General features: G+C 49.4%; 1 protein-coding gene across 5 annotated transcripts in view; it reads left to right on the forward strand.

Moving 5' to 3' along the window:
• Positions 1 to 16251, forward strand: part of RTKN (rhotekin) — a 31086-nt gene that overhangs the window by 10166 nt on the left and 4669 nt on the right. The window contains exons 1-4 of one of the 5 annotated variants that reach the window (XM_019969885.2): positions 7956 to 8096; positions 8452 to 8877; positions 13981 to 14180; positions 16190 to 16251. In XM_019969885.2, the coding sequence (XP_019825444.1) occupies positions 8806 to 8877; positions 13981 to 14180; positions 16190 to 16251 (334 nt within the window). In that variant the 5' untranslated portion in view covers positions 7956 to 8096; positions 8452 to 8805. Of the gene's footprint in view, positions 1 to 6538; positions 6839 to 7955; positions 8097 to 8451; positions 8878 to 13980; positions 14181 to 16189 lie in introns of those variants that run through there. The other 4 variants (XM_019969887.2, XM_019969884.2, XM_019969886.2 and 1 more) reach the window with 4 other exon arrangements.

Consider the following 16251-nt stretch of genomic DNA (forward strand, 5'->3'; position numbering starts at 1 on the left):
AAGAGGCTGGCCTAAAGTGGAAATGTCACTCAATTGTGGATGCGTGTGGTGGTGAAAGTAAAGTCCATTGCTATAAACAACAATATTGCATAGGAACCCAAAATGTTAGGTCCATGAATCAAGGTAAATTGGATGTGGTCAAGCAGGAGATGCAAGAGTGAACACTGACATCTTAGGAAGCAGTGAACTAACTAAAATGGATGAGAATGGGTGAGTTTAATTCAGATGACCATTATATCTACTACTGTGGGCAAGAATCCTTTAGAAGAAATGGAGTAGCCCCCATAGTCAACAAAAGAGTCCAGAATGCAGTACTTGGGTGCAGTCTTTTTTTTTTTTTTTTTTTTACTTTACAATATTGTATTGGTTTTGCCATACATCAACATGCATCCACCACGGGTATACACGTGTTCCCCATCCTGAACCCCCCTCCCACCTCCCTCCCCATACCATCCCTCTGGGTCATCCCAGTGCACCAGCCCCAAGCTTCCTGTATCCTGCATAGAACCTGGACTGGTGATTCATTTCTTATATGAAATTATACATGTTTTAATGCCATTCTCCTAAATCATCCCCCCCTCCCTCTCCCACAGAGTCCAAAAGACTGTTCTATACATCTGTGTCTCTTTTGCTGTCTCGCATACAGGGTTGTCGTTACCATCTTTCTAAATTCCATATATATGCGTTATTAGTGTTTTTCTTTCTGGCTTATTTCAGTCTGTATAATAGGCTCCAGTTTCATCCACCTCATTAGAACTGATTCAAATGTATTCTGGATAAGAAAGCTGTGGTACATATACACAATGGAGTATTACTCGGCCATTAAAAAGAATACATTTGAATCAGTTCTAATGAGGTGGATGAAACTGGGTGCAGTCTTAAAAACGACAGAACGATCTCCGTTCATTTCCAAGGCTAACCATTCAACCTCACAGTAATCCAAGTCTATGCCCCAGGCACTAATGCTAAAGAAGCTGAAGTTGAATGGTTCTATGAAGACCTACAAGATCTAGAACTAACACCAAAAAAAAAAAAAGTCCTTTTCATCATAGGGGACTAGAATGCAAAACAGTAAGTCAAGAGATACCTGGAGTAACAGGCAAGTTTGGCCTTGGAGTACAAAATGAAGCAGGGCAAAGACTAACAGAGTTTTGGCAAGAGAATGCACTGGTCATAGCAAACACTTTTTTTCCAACAATACAAGAGACGACCCTACACATGGACATCACCAGATGGTAAATACTGAAATCAAATCGATTGTATTCTTTGCAGCCAAAGATGGAGAAGCTTGATACAGTCAGCAAAAACAAGACCTGGAGCTGACTGTGGCTCAGATCATCAGCTCCTTACTGCAAAATTTAAGCTTAAATCGAACAAAGTAGGGAAAGCCACTAGGTCAGTGAGTGAGTGAGTGAAGCTGTTCAGTCGTGTCCGACTCTGCGACCCTGTGGACTGTAGCCCACCAGGCTCCGCTGTCCATGGGATTCTCCAGGCAAGAATACTGGAGTGGGTTGCCATTTCCTTCTCCAGGGGATTTCCCAACCCAGGGATGGAACCCAGGTCTCCCACATTGCAGGCGGACGCTTTAATCTCTGAGCCACCAGGGAAGCCAGGTCAGTGATGTATGATCTAAATCAAATCCCTTATTATTATGCAGGAGAAGTGACAAATAGATTCAAGGGATTAGATCTGGTAGAGTGTCTGAAGAACTATGGATGGAGTTTTGTAACATTGTATAGGATATGGTGACCAAAACCATCCCCAAGAAAAAGAAATGCAAGACGGCAAAATGGTTGTATGAGGAGGCCTTACAAATAGCTGAGGAAAGAAGAGAAGCAAAAGGCAAAGGAGACAGAGAAAGAAAGATATACCCATCTGAATGCAGAGTTCCAGAGAATAGCAAGGAGAGATAAGAAAGACTTAAGTAAAGAATACAAAGAAATAGAGGGAAACAATAAAATGGGAAAGACTAGAGATCTCTACAGGAAAATCGGAGATATCAAGGGAACATTTCATGCAAAGATGGGCACAATAAAGAACAGAGACAGCTAGGACCTAACAGAAGCAGAAGAGATTACGAAGAGGTGGAAAGAATACACAGAACTGTACAAAAAAAGGTCTTAATGGCTCAGATAACCATGATGTTACTCAACTAGAGCCATATATCCTGGAGTGTGACGTCAAGTGGGCCTTAGGAAGCATTACTACGAACAAACTTAGTGGACATGATGGAATTCCAGTTGAGCTGTTTCAAATCCTAAAAGATGATACTTTTAAAGAGCTGCACTCAATATGCCAGCAAATTTGGAAAACTCAGCAGTGGGCATAGGACTGAAAAAGGTCAGTTTTCATTCCAATCCCAAAGAAAGGTAATGCCAAAGAATGTTCAAATTACCATACAATTGTGCTCATTTCACATGCTAGGAAGATTATGCTCAAAATCCTTCAAGCTAGGTTTCAACAGTACATGAACCAAGAACTTGCAGATGTACAAGCTGGATTTAGAAAAGCAGAGTAACCAGAGATCAAATTGTCAACATCTGTTGGATTGTAGAAAAAGCAAGGGAATTAAAAAAAAAAAATCTACTTCTCCTTCACTGACTATGTTAAACTTTTGACTGTGTGGATCACAACAAACTATGGAAAATTCTTAAAGAGCTGGGAATACCAGACCACCTTACCTGTCTCCTGAGAAACCTGTATGTAGGACAAGAAGCAACAGTTAGAACCAGACATGGAAAAACAAACTGGTTCCTAATTGGGAAAGGCTTCCCCATTAGGTTCCTAATTATTTCAAGGCTGTATGTTGTTACCCTGCTTATTTAACTTACATGTAGAGTACATCATTTGAAGTATCAGCCTGGATGACTCACAAGCTGGAATCAAGATTGTGGGGGAAAATATCAAGAACCTCAGATATGCAGATGATACCAGGCTAATGGCAGAAAGTGAAGAGGAATTAAAGAGCCTCTTGATGAAGGTGAACGAGGAGAGTGAAAAAACTGGCTTAAAACTCAACATTCAAAACATGAAGATCATGGCATCTGGTCCCATTGCTTCATGGCAAATAGATGGGGGGAAAGTGGATAGATTTTATTTTCCTGGGCTCCAAAAATCATTGCAGATGGTGACTGAAGCAACAACATTAAAAGACGCTTTCTCCTTGGAAGAAAATCTGTGACAAAGCTCGATAGCACATTAAAAAGCAGAGACATCACTTTGCTGACAAAGGTCTGTATTAGTCAAAGCTATGGTTTTCCCAGTAGTCATGTATGGATGTGAAAGCTGGACCATAAAAAGGGCTGAGTGTGGAATAACTGATGTTTTCAAATTTTGGTGCTGGGAAAGACTCTTGAGAGTCCCTTGAACTGCAAGGAGACCAAACCAGTCAATCCTAAAGGAAATCAACCCTGAATATTCATTGGAAGGACTGATGCTGAAGTTGAAGCTCCAATACTTTGGCCATGTGATGTGAAGAGCCAACTCATTGGAAAAGCCCCTGATACTGGGAAAGATTGAGGGCAGGAAGGGAAGGCGGCAACAGATGATGAGATGGTTGGATGGCATTATCGACTCATTGGACATGAGTCTGGGCAAACTCTGGGAGACGGTGAAGGACAGGGAAGCCTGGCGTGCTGCAGTCCATGTGCGTGTGTGCTAAGTAGCTTCAGTCGTGTCCGACTCTTTGTGACCCCATGGACTGTGGGCTGCCAGGCTCCTCTGTCCATGGGCTTCTCCAGGCAAGAATACTGGAGTGGGTTACCATTCCCTTCTCCAGGGGATCTTCCTGACCCAGGCATTGAACCGGCGTCTCTTACGTCTCCTGCATTGGTAGGAGGGTTCTTTATAACTAGTGCTGCCTGGGAAGCCCAGTCCATGGGGTCGCAAAGAGTTAGACGTGACAGAGCGACAACAAAGTTGTATTTAACAGCTGGAATGCACAATTCCAGAAAATTCAGCAATTTTCTCTTATGAGCTAGTATGAGGCTTCAGCATTCTATGGCACCAAACTGTCTCAGTGTTTTTCTGTGATTATGGGAAAAGTGTGGTTTGTTCATGTATTTTTTACTTTTATTATTTTTTAAGTGGTAGAAAAAGAAATGTTTCAAAAACTGAATGAGTACTTTCAAAAAAGAATTTAATTAAAAAATAATACCTCCTCAGAAATTTTGGCCCTTGTCTCTCCACCTTCAGTTGAGGACAGTGTCAGCTGGCTTCCCAAACCCCAGACACAACCTCGTCCAGCAGATCTATGCAAATGCACGTCAGATTATGATCCCTAAAATATAACTCTGGTTGTGTCACTCCTTTCCCAAAATCTGAAGTCACATCAAGTACACATTCTCAGGCAGGATTTGAGCTCTGTTTTCTTTCCAAATGCTTTCCATTCCTCCTGCTCTTGTTAGGGGTTTTCAAAACCTTCTGCGTAGCCTGTGTTCCACAGGTGTGTGCATCCCTGCATGCAGCTGAGGGGGCCTCTGGAGAGGACACGATTCGGGGCTCCAGCCCCGCTTCTATTACAGCAGCTGTGATCATATTTCATGTATTTCAGGTGACATTTCATTTGGGGAAAAAAGCATTCTGCTGCCAAAAGTTAAACATTTGAAACGAACCATTTTAGTCCCACAGCGTGGCTCATCCCAGTCAAGCACTCTCAAATCTGTATGTTTCCTTTGGGCGTCTCATTTGTTCATTTACTTCAACCAATGATTTATTGAGAACTCCATATGTGCCAGGCACTGGGCATAAAGCAGTGGATAAGACAGACTGTCTCTCCTTAGGGAGCTTACAGTTTGGAAGAGTGATGATAGACATTTGAAGAAATTCAGAAACAATGCCTTCCTTTCCCCTTCAGTCTTCCTTTGAGATTTATCTCAGAGGCCACAGATTTTTCAAAATCTTTTGATCTGCCTTTCCTACTGACAGACGAACTCCCTTCTCCATGTAAACTTCTGTAAACAACAAAGATGTTTGTTGTTTTTTTCTGTCCAGCATCCATTCTTTCACTTTCTGGTGGTAGGACCTGTAACAGGTTTTCTGAAACTATGTCTCCCTCCCCTCTCTCCCAGCTTATTGGGTTCCATTTGGTTTCCAGGACTGGGAAGTGACCTAGGCCTGGCCAACTGACACATGGAATCCTATTTGGCCATAGCGATTGGTTCAGGTTTGGCCACCCCTCTGCCTATAAAAATCGGTTTGAGAAGGATAAACGATCTGAAATGCCCCATAGTGAATCCCAGACACAGTGAATCTTGAAGCACAGGAGCTTCAAGAAACAGAGTCTCTCTTTTCTGCTGCATTTAAGCCTGAAAGTACACAGACCCAGAATTTTTGACAACCATTTTATAATGCTGTGGAGAATGAAGCCCTTGGAGAGGAAAGTAGATCCAGATGAAGGAGAAAGACAGGATCCTTGTGGGCACTGACTACCTGGATCAAGCCACGACTAAAGCCTGAGCCCTGGATATCATCAGTCCTTAAGCCATAAATTTCCCCTTTTGCCAAAGTAAATTTAAGTCAGGTTTTCTAAAAGAATGTTGAGTAATTTTTCATAGCCCAGCAGTTCTAACCTGGGCTCTCTAAAGCTATAGCCTGGTATTTCTCTGGCTCTAGCTTTGAAGGAACCATTCTCTCTCTCTGTCTCTCTTGTTCTCCCCAGTAAATTCCTAAGTCCCAGGAATTCCTCATCTGTGGTCAGCAAATTAATCCTCTGCCATTTCCTTCTGTCCCACAGAGCTGGGGGTGGTGGTGAGGGGCCCCTTTTTCTGCAGAAGCTGAGAATCCTAACCCTGTCTCAGCTACCCAGCAAAGCAGCAGAGAGCCCATCTTAGGTAACAGATATCCTCACCCTCTAAGGCAGTCAAGGTCTGGGTCCAGGGACCTGAAGGTCGCTGGTGCCCCATCCAAGGGCACAAAGGCGCTGCATCCTACCCTTTTTCTTCATAGCTCCGCTTAGGCGGCGCTTGTCTCGTGCCAGGCACTCATGCTCGTCGTATGTAATCCTCATAACGACCTGAGGAGTGCGGTAATTACTGTATCCTCACTGCACAAGTGAGAAAGCTGAAGCTCAAGAAGTTCTCTGACAGTCAGGGATCCACGGTTAGGAACGAAGAGAGCAGAGTTACCAGGCATGCTTAAGCACTGCTCGGTGAACTGTGGCCACTAGGGACGGAGGGGAGCTTAAAGTGAGGAGGGGGACGAAGAAGGGACTTTTGGGGCCGTAGGAAGTTGAAACCCTGAGAAGCTGCTCCGGGGTGAGACTGGGCGCAGTCCCAGGGCCGCGCGGTGTGACTCGCGGTGTGACTCGCGGTGATCCCTGGGCCTCGGGGTTTTCCGCGCGCAGGTAGTCCGGCTCGCCGAGGGGGCTCAGCCTTTGGGGCGGGGCATCTCTAGGCCCGCCCCTCGCCCAGGTGTGGCGCCCGCAACCCCCGCCGCGAGGGGCGGCGAACCCCCTCAGTGCTCCCGAGGTGTAGGCCTGCTTGGAGCCCGGGACTGGCCCGGCGGCCCGGGCCTTTGGCGGGGGCGGGGGCACGGGGGGTGGAGGGAGAGAGTGCCGCGCCCTGCCCGGCCCAGGTGTCGTCTCCGGAGGAGGAGTTTGGGAATCCGGCTGCGGGAGATTCCCAGCCGGACTAGCTGAAGGGCAACGAGGGAAAGAAGCCTAAGGGACAAGGCAGAGCCGGGCGGTGCGGGGAGTGCAGAAGGGAGGCAAAGCCGCGGGACCGCCAGCATGTTCTCCCGAAACCACCGGAGCCGGGTCACCGTGGCCAGGGGCTCTGCCCTGGAGATGGAGTTCAAACGCGGCCGCTTCCGACTCAGCCTCTTAAGCGACCCGCCGGAGGTGAGAGACCCGCGTCCCTGCCTTCCCCTCCCCCGGCTCCCGCAGTTCGGGCCGCCCGGGCCTCCCGCCCCGCCCGCGCGCACCAAGGGGCGGAGACGCGGTGGGTCGGGTACAGACCAGAGGTTGTTGACTTGAAAAGTCAGGCGCGGACCGTCTGCACGTTAGTCCAACCGTGTCACCCCAGACATTCTCTGGCCCAGTGGGATGATTTGCCTCCGCCTGGAAAAACTTCAGTTTAAGGAGCCCTAGGCTCGATTCCTAAGATGCGCCTTACGGCAGCACTTCGGGGTATCCTGGAGATGTGCAACTAGCCGGGCTCTAACCAGACTCCTGGCCTGGGTGCCCGCTCCTTCCCTGGCCTCCAGCCGCATCCCACAGCCCGTCTCTACCGTCTGGGACAGCCTCCGTCGTCCGTCCTGACTTCTCGGCCTCCTTCGCTGAAACTCTACGCAACTGCTCCTCTGTGGCTGGGGGAATCGGAAATGAGGGGTTCCCAATTAACGATTTGGGATTATTTCCCACACTCAAGCTTTCAGCCTCCTTTTCTGTGGCCTAAGAGGAGTACAGCCTCTACAGTTCCCTCCCTGGCCCACTACTTTGCCCAGGTCTGAGCCCTACTTGTAATTCCTTAAAGAGGCTCAGGAGAGGCTGAAAGATGTGGGGGCCGAGCCAGGACTGAGAGGGCCAGTAGCGACAGGAGAGGCTGTCCCCCAGGTCAGTTCTCCTTCGCTGCTGGTCCTGGAAAGGGTTAAGTGAGGGGGCCTTCCTCACTCCTCCCGGATTCCAGTCCTGGCTTCTGCACTTTACCCCACAGCCTGCCCAGAACAAAGGCTCTTTCACACCCCTGTCCCACAGTCCCAGGCCTTCTCTGACTCAGAAGCTAGTGGGCCTGGGAGACAGGGCCTCTATCGAGTCCCGCATAAGCAACGCCGCGTGGGGCCAGCGTGGGGGAGTGAGGGGCGAGGCCCAGGGACCAGGAGGAGGGGCCTGTTAGCTGGAGCCGCCCCCGGGATAAGCCCGGCCTTTTGGGGGCCATCGCGGAGGAACCGGGGTGGAGCCGCTGGGCCCCGGAGCGGAGTGTGACTCCGTGGGCCTGGGGTGGAGCGGGGGCGGTGGTGGCAAAGCTGCAGCTGGCTGGGAATCGGGGCTGGTTTCCTGTCTGGAAGGGAAGGGGCCCGCAGAGGGGAGCGGGGGCAGCGCAGCCAGGCACACCCCTGCCTTTCTCCCTCCCTCTCCTCCCTTCTGCTGGAAAAGCAAGGTAATTGTGAACCCAGGGTGGGGCGGGCTGGATGAAGGTCCCAAGTTGGAAGAGGTGGCCCTGGGGGTTGGGCTGCAATTACCCCTCTGTCCCACTTCCTAGGCTCACTCAATCAAGTCCCCACCTCTATCCCTCTTCTTCCTCAAACTAAGCCCGAACCCTTTCAGAAAGCAACCTCCTGACAATCCCCACGAGTCCACAGAACCTGCATGAAGTGTCCCTTCCCGGCCCCCTTCCAGTTGTGCCTGCCCCTCACACCCTACAGCACACAGATTCTCTGTCCACCAGGCCAGGGTTGTGGGCGGGGGCTGGGGAGGGGCCAGAGTCGGAATGAAAGAGCCTTTTTCTTCCACAGCTGGGAGAACAGCTGCCACCAAAGCAAGACTGGACACTCTGTGCCCAGAGCCCCTTCTGCAGCTGGCCTCCTCTCCGGGTACCCTGCTCATCCTCACCTCGCTTTCCTTTCCTCCCATGCCTGGCTCCATCAGGGCCCTGGAACAGCGGTAGGCAAGGAGACTTTGTCACAGCAGCCAGAGGGGTCTAATTGGAGCACGAGAGGGACAGGGGCTGCCTCTGCCCTCTGACCAAGAACTGCCTACCTCTTTCAAGACGAGGAGAGCAGCGGGAGAGGAATTCTGGGGCAGCGTGGGGCTTGCTTGCCACCCCTCTGAGGGGTCAGCAAGGGAAGGGGAGCCCAGGGGGCACAGAGATGCAGGACAGATTGCACATCCTGGAGGACCTGAATATGCTCTACATCCGGCAGATGGCGCTCAGCCTGGAGGTAACGCCCCCACCCCTGGAGTGCACCTCCTCCACAGCATCCCAGCTCCGGTTCTGCGGTTCTGCGCTGCCCTTTCCGGCTGGGCCTGCTCCAAGTGGGGAGAGGGATGAGGTGGTTCTGTGTGCCCTTCTTTGGGTGCTACTTGTGGACCCAGGTTCAGTTCTGCCAGTTAGAGTATTGTGCTGGCAACAGGGTCTTCACCCTTATTTCTGGAAGCTCTGTGGGTTGGTGTGGCTGTGTGTTCTGGGGCTGAGGGCCCCTTTTAGGTGTGGGAAGAAGAGAGTACACTGTGAGCGTGGTCTTCAGGAAGGAGACGGCCTTACCAGAGAAGCGGAAGAGGATTCTAGGGCAGGATATAAGGATTCTGTGGCCCTGAAGATGGCAAGGAGCTGTTTATTCATTTATTTATTCTTAATCACATTTACTGAGCACCTAATATATGCCAGCTGCTTTCTAGATCTTGGGACACCTCAGTGAACAAAACAGGAAAGGTCCACTCTAGGGGACCTAGAAACATGCAAACACATAAATAATCTCACAATGAAATTGTGATAAAAACAGGGGTATCATAAACATCAGGTAGGAGAGGCAGCATTAGATGTAGGAGTCAGGGAAGACCTTTGTGAGCTCTTTGAGCTGTGGCCAGAAGGATGAAGATATGTAAAGATGGGAGGAAGAGCTTTCCAGACAGAGGGCAGAGTAAGGACCTTAAATGAGGATGATGATATGTTTGGGGAAGAAAGAGAGCCAGTGTGGCTAAAACATACTGGTTGGGGTCAAACTGACTGGCGGGGACCAGATTATGCAGGGCTTTGAAGGCCATGACAAGTCATTTAGATTTTACTGTGTGGTATTGGCCCGTGGAGGGTTTTAAGCGTGTGGGACAACTCACCTAATGTTTTAATGTGATAGCTGTTGTGTTTGAAAGGAACAGGCTAGGTAGGGGTGGGGGTGACCACCAGCTAGGAGGTCATTACAGCCTTTGGGGAATGAACCTGATGGTGAGGAGTAAATGCTCATGGTGAAGACAGGGAGAAAAGGGTGGATTTGAAATGATGGTGGTAGATCTGACAGGGCTTGCTGATGGATTGGACGTGAGGCTGAGGCAAAGAGAGGGCTCCCGGATGATTCTCAGGTGTGTGGCTAAGCAACTGGGCAGTGTAGTCATTTACAGAGATGGGAAAGATAGAGGAAGCTGTGGCAGTGACTGCCTGAACCAGGCAGAGGGTTGCTGCTGAGGGAGGTCAGAGGCCGGACAGTAAAGAGTCTAGCTCAGAAGGGGGATTTATCGCATGTTTTTGCACCCTCAACCTGGTCCCCACTCCCTAGATAATGATAGACACATGGCACTCTTCACCAACAAATCCACGCGTGGCCTCACAATCTTTCTCAGCACAACCTTGGCATAAATTATGCAGATTGTGTCTTTCACAAGGGCATTGCATAGTGGCGAGAGTCCTGGCCTAGTTTCAGGCTGGGTGAGGAGGAAACACCTTTATCTAAGTTCTTTGCCTAGTGAGGGTCATCTTTTTCTGATGTGCAGAAAGTTGCCCAAGGTTTCCACTACCTATTGTCTTGGGTCGGCACAGGAGATAAAATCTATTTGCCATCCCTCGTCCTCTGCACTGTTCATGTTACTAGTTACATGTAGCTATTTACATTTAAATTTTAGTTAATTAAAATGAAATAAAATAATTTTCAGTTCCTTAATTACTTTAGCCATATTTCATGTGGTCCATGGCTATTGAGCATTTCCATCATTGTAGGATGATGGAATGATCTTATTGGACATGGCTGGTCTAGGTATTTAAGTATTCAAATTCTGCATCCCTCCCCCTCCAGGTAATTGTTCTTCATAGGAGCCCTGCCCAAGTTCTGGACAGAAAAGGGGGCTTAGATTTCACTTTAATCATCTCTTATTCAGCCATTGGTTGGTTGAGGGTGCTGTGTTCTTTCTCCGGGAGGCTCAGCAGTTCTCCAACCCCCAACTCATTGATGTTTCAGGGATTAGCAAGATGGGTAGTTGTCAAAGTGTAAATTCAAGGAGATTTTTCTGGAGAAGGCAACTTGAGGTGCAAGTAAGGAGGAGGTGGGAGTGCTGGGCCCAGGTACAAGTTAGATTTTCCCATTTAATCCTTAAACAGTGCTACGGAGCAGGTGGAATACCCAACTCCCACCCCCTACCCCTACCCCCACCCCCAGAGGTTAAGTTCTCACAGCTAGTTAAGTTCCTAAGCCAGGATTTGAATTTAGCCCTGGTGGAGTTTCTAAAAGGATCATAAGGCAATGAGAAGCAGAGCAGGAAGTTAGAGACAGAAGAGGGTGGGAGGAACTGGAAAGGATGTCCAGAGAGGGCCTAGTATGTGCTGGGGTTTCAGGCCATGACTCATCCTTCTTCAGCCACTTGGGTCCTGACCCAGTCCAGCTGACATCCAACTGAGGGCTCTTTCCCAGGAGAGCCTGGTGGAAGTACTGCTGGCTTGGGAAAAGAGGGCATATGGGTGGGGAGGAGGGGACATGGAGCTATCCCTGAGGTAGGGAGAGGGGGTGAAGGTCTGGGATCCAGATCCTGTGTCAGGATTCCCAAAATGGTCTGCCCAAAGGATGGGAGGTTTTTAGGGCATTCTCCACTGTGGGGCCGTGGGAGAGTGGATTCAGACCAGAGGGCTGTGGGGGCAGTGGCAGACAGGGTGTCTGGGCCCCTAAGCCAGCTCATCCAGGCTGGATACCATGACTTCTCTGCAGCCCTTTATACCAATGTATTCCAATGTATATACCATCCTCCCTCTGGCAAGCTCCCAGGCCAATAGTCACCTTGGAGAGCACTTGTAACGTGGAGGGGTCTCCTGGTCTCTGGCAGTTCTAGACCCTGGAGCCCTTTCCAGGGTGAGGACAGTGCTCCTGGAGGTACTGTCCCTCTGCCACTAGATCTCTCTGGTTAACGCTGCCGCTGGAGCCTAATGGGGCCAGGTGGACAGAGGGAGCAAGGGGCTGCCTGCAGCTCACTCTCGCGACAGCTGGGAGCTGATATCATCGGCGCTCACTGCAGGCGTGGCGGCTCCCCAGGGTACCTGGTCTTGAGGTTCCCCTGAGGACCAGCCATACTGCCTGCATCGTGCTGCATGTGCAATGGACAGGGCTAGGGAAGAATCCGTGAGTGCTGGGGCTGGGACCAAAAGGCAAGTCAGGAGGGGGCTGAGGCTGTTGCGCAGCCCTACCCCCCTCACTTGTTTGAGGTATATGTGGTAGAAGCTGGATGCAGAATGAGATGGGGGTGGGCAGGCAACAAACCTTAGCAGAGATGGGATCCTGGTGCAGGCAGGCATGGTGGAGGTGGGGACAGCTGTGTAGCCTGAGAGGGCTTTCTGGTGGAGGCGGCACTGTACATGTTGGCCTATTTAAAGAGTCAGGAAGGGAAACGTGGATAGTGAGGGTGATGAGATGAGGTGAGAGGTGATGAGAGTCTGGCCTAGCCCAAGTAGGGAAGGAAGAATCAGCAGGTAGGTCAGACAAGGCAATTCCTGCACGCAGTAATTTAGGGTGTTCAGTCTTGGAGACTTGAAGGCTAGAGTCATCAGGGACAGAAGCAAGGGCACAGAGTGTGAAAGAGAGCTGGTGTGAGGGAGAAGACAGGTTTTGATGTTGGGCAGTCACATTCACCCTCCTCTTCCAACACTATGACTCCACTTGGCTTGCTTCTGATTTGTATACACTGTAATAGGGTTAGTCTTCCAGTTGCTCTCTGAAGCCTTCCCCATCACCTCAGCCAGAGACAAATAGGGCCTGTTTCCTGAGTGCATTTGTGCCATGACCTGGCACTTACAGAGCAGCCATTAATGTCTGCATCCCTCACCTCCCAGCTGGATTTCAAATGTGAAGCCTTTGACAGCACAGGGATGCTCTAGTGTTATTACTGAGTGAATGTTACTGGGGCTGAGGTAGCATCATTAAAATAAGTACACACTACTTCCTCCCAGCCCCCACCTCCTTCCAGGTACACCATATGTTGGGCATTTTGCTAAGTGCCTGCTCAGCAACTCGCTCTTGACCTTCTGTTTCACCTGCCTTCCTGTCTGTCTTCACCTCCCATACTCAGAAGGCCAGCAGGTGGCAGGCTCCAAAATCTGGGGTGTGTACTGCATTCTGTACAGCATGGGTGAACACTGTAGGTAGTATGCTTCTCCACTGACCCCTTACCAACTAGATGTCCTCTCTCATCACTTGAGTCTTTGGGGTAAGCCAGGATCTACCATCTGTGGCCATTCCCTTTAGGTAGTGGTTCTCAGCCTGGGCTGCACCTCAAGGTCACTTGGGGAATTCTCCCAAAAATGCACATGCCCCACCTGTTAAGAGATTCTTATTCTGCTAATCTGAGGTGGGGCCTGGTGACCTTTTTTTAAAAAATCAGAAGATTTAATTTTTTTAAAAGGTAACACAATTTCCAATAGTACGGTAGATTTATAAACTATCATAAGTTGACTTTCCATTCCTGGCTCCCAGCCCCACAACCACTACTGTTTTATGTGTATCTGTGGATATGGATATGCATATATAAATATTGTGCCCAAATAGAAGCATGCTGTAATACTGTTCTACTATCGTTTCTCACTTCATATATTTTGAATAGTTTCATTTTTGCATACATGTCTACCTTAATGTCTGCAATATTCCATATTCTGTGGTATAGATGTACTATAACTTATTCAACCAATGCCCTATTGAAGGACTTTTAATCTTGGTGTTTTAAATTGATGCTGCAATGAATATGGCTCTGCCCACAAGTGTCACTATATTTGTAGAATAAAATCCTAGATGGTGCATAGCTGGAGAAAAGGATGTGAATTTGTAGTTTTTACAGATTTTTCCAAATTGTGCTCCAAAGAGGCTGAAAAAATTTATACTCCTGAAGGGCATCTGTATTTTTACAAAGCTTCTCTGGTTATTCCTGGGCAGTTGAAGTTGAGACTCAGTCCCTGCCCTTTAGTTGCCTGAAACCTAAGTTCATCAGTTTCTTGTTGACCACAGCCCACTTAGGGACTGAAAGGTGCATCAGCCTGTCCCCAGTTGATATTTCCTTCTCTTTCTTATCCCCACTCTGGCTAGGACACAGAGTTGCAAAGAAAGTTAGACCATGAGATCCGGATGAGGGAAGGGGCCTGCAAGCTGCTGGCGGCCTGCTCCCAGCGAGAGCAGGCTCTGGAGGCCACCAAGAGCCTGCTGGTGTGCAACAGCCGCATCCTCAACTACATGGGCGAGCTGCAGCGGCGCAAGGAGGCACAGGTGCTGAAGAAGACAGGCCGGCGGTAAGCAAGGGGAGGCGAGGCTTTATGGGGATAGTGGTGCTCTGGATATATATATGGAGCATGGAGCATGGAGCACCTCGAAGACGACTTCCTGATGAAGACTTCCCAGGGACCTAGAAGACACCTTGATGTTTATCACCACAGTGTGCTGCCCAGAGGCACACTAGTGAGTTGCTAGGGCCCAGTAAAGCCCGTGTGTCTGGTGAAAGGCTGCTAGTCTGAGGATAGTAATGCAGGAGTGCTAATTTGCTAAGCCGTGCCTGTGATCTGACAAGCCTGTTTGTCTGGCTTCTGGAAAGCTAATTTTCTCAAAGCCAGTTCACCAAATGGTCAATTTGCTAAATGACCAATTAGTCATTTACTGTAACAGACAGTAGCTATTGTACTTGGGGTTTGCCTCATTTGAGGCAGAAATTGGGAGAAATAATAATAAAAATAATTTAAGTAAAAGCCTGCTGCTGCTGCTGCTAAGTCGCTTCAGTCATGTCCAACTCTGTGCGACCCCATAGATGGCAGCCCACCAGGCTCCCCCATCCCTGGGATTCTCCAGGCGAGAACACTGGAGTGGGTTGCCATTTCCTTCTCCAATGCATGAAAGTGAAAAATGAAAGTGAAGTCACTCAGTCGTGTCCGAGTCTATCGACCCCATGGACTGCAGCCTACCAGGCTCCTCCATCCATGGGATTTTTCAGGCAAGAGTACTGGAGTAGGGTGCCATTGCCTTCTCCGAAGTAAAAGCCTACCCATTCATATAAATTAGACTGTGTACTAAAAGGACTCAATCTGACAAAACTGTAGTGAAATGGTTGAGGTGATACTCTGGTAAAACTAAAATGTGGGAGAAAATATTTGGCAAATTGATCAATTCTGAGAACTGACCATTTTTTTGTAAATTGGTCACTTGGAAAATTGGCTTCTGGCAAAGTAACCTGTTTGACCCCACAAGGCTGAGTGGGGAGAAGGTCCAGGCCCCTCGCAGGCATAGTGTCCATTCCAGCTCACACACAAGGAGGTTGCCAGGAGGCCTCTAGAGTTCACCCATGAAGACACCAGGGCAAGGCAGGAACCCCTCAACGGCTGCTCCATAAAGTTAAAGGAAGAGCAAGCAGGCATAGGGACAGCTTCTACTTTGAGTCTGCTGTCTTTTAAGAGGTGGCCGTTGACAAGCTCTGCCTTGCCCAAGTCCTCACACATCCCATACAGTGTGATCTGTGGCACACCGTAAGTCCCTGGCAGCTGAACACGTTGCCATCAGTGCCACATCATTTAGTTTAAGGCTGTTCCAAGTCTCTAGTTTCATCATGACGAATTATAAATTAGTATGGAGAAGCTGGCCACCACCTTAGGAAAGGGACACATGCTCAGTGAGTTCTAATGTTAGGCAGGGAGGGGAGGAAGACCGGATGTCCCTCCCACAGTGGAGGAACTGGGGAACTTGGGGCACTGGGAAGGTTTAGCCAATCTAGCCAGAAGGTTAGAGGGGAAATCAAAGCTGGGGGGGGGGGTGGAAGATGGAGAGAGATTTGTGATAAATGGGATACAAATGTCCCCTATTTGGGTTCTTGATTTTCTGACTGAGTACCCTCCTTTATTGAAGTGATGAGATGGCGGAGACAAGTACCCTCCTTTGTTGTTAAAAAGAAAGCCTGCACACTCCTCCAAGCCTGAGGAGAATCCTTGAAAGGGAGTCTCTCTGTGGGCAACCTGTCTCCTCAAGCCCCACTTCTTCCTGGCAGGAGTCTAGGGAGGTGGTCAGGAAGGGTGCTTGCTGGGGGTGGCCTGAGCTTGTACTGTGTGTGTGAGCTAAGTGCCTCTAGTATTCCCAAGCCCAACAACCTCCTGGGTTCAAAGGACAACTCTCCCTAACAGTCCTTCAGCTCTGCCAATGTCAGCCTGGCAGGGATCTGGCAGCTGAGCCCTGGGCCGGGGGGGTCCTAGAGCCTTTGGGAACCAGAGCCAGGGGGAATAGTGTCAAGAGGCCAGGCTAGGATGTTGTGATTTGCCCACAGGCCTTCGGACAGTGGGCCACCCACTGAGCGCTCCCCCTGCCGTGGCCAGATCTGCATTTCTG

This window comes from Bos indicus, chromosome 11, assembly GCF_029378745.1.
Source record: "Bos indicus isolate NIAB-ARS_2022 breed Sahiwal x Tharparkar chromosome 11, NIAB-ARS_B.indTharparkar_mat_pri_1.0, whole genome shotgun sequence".
Classification (NCBI taxonomy): Eukaryota; Metazoa; Chordata; class Mammalia; order Artiodactyla; family Bovidae; genus Bos; species Bos indicus.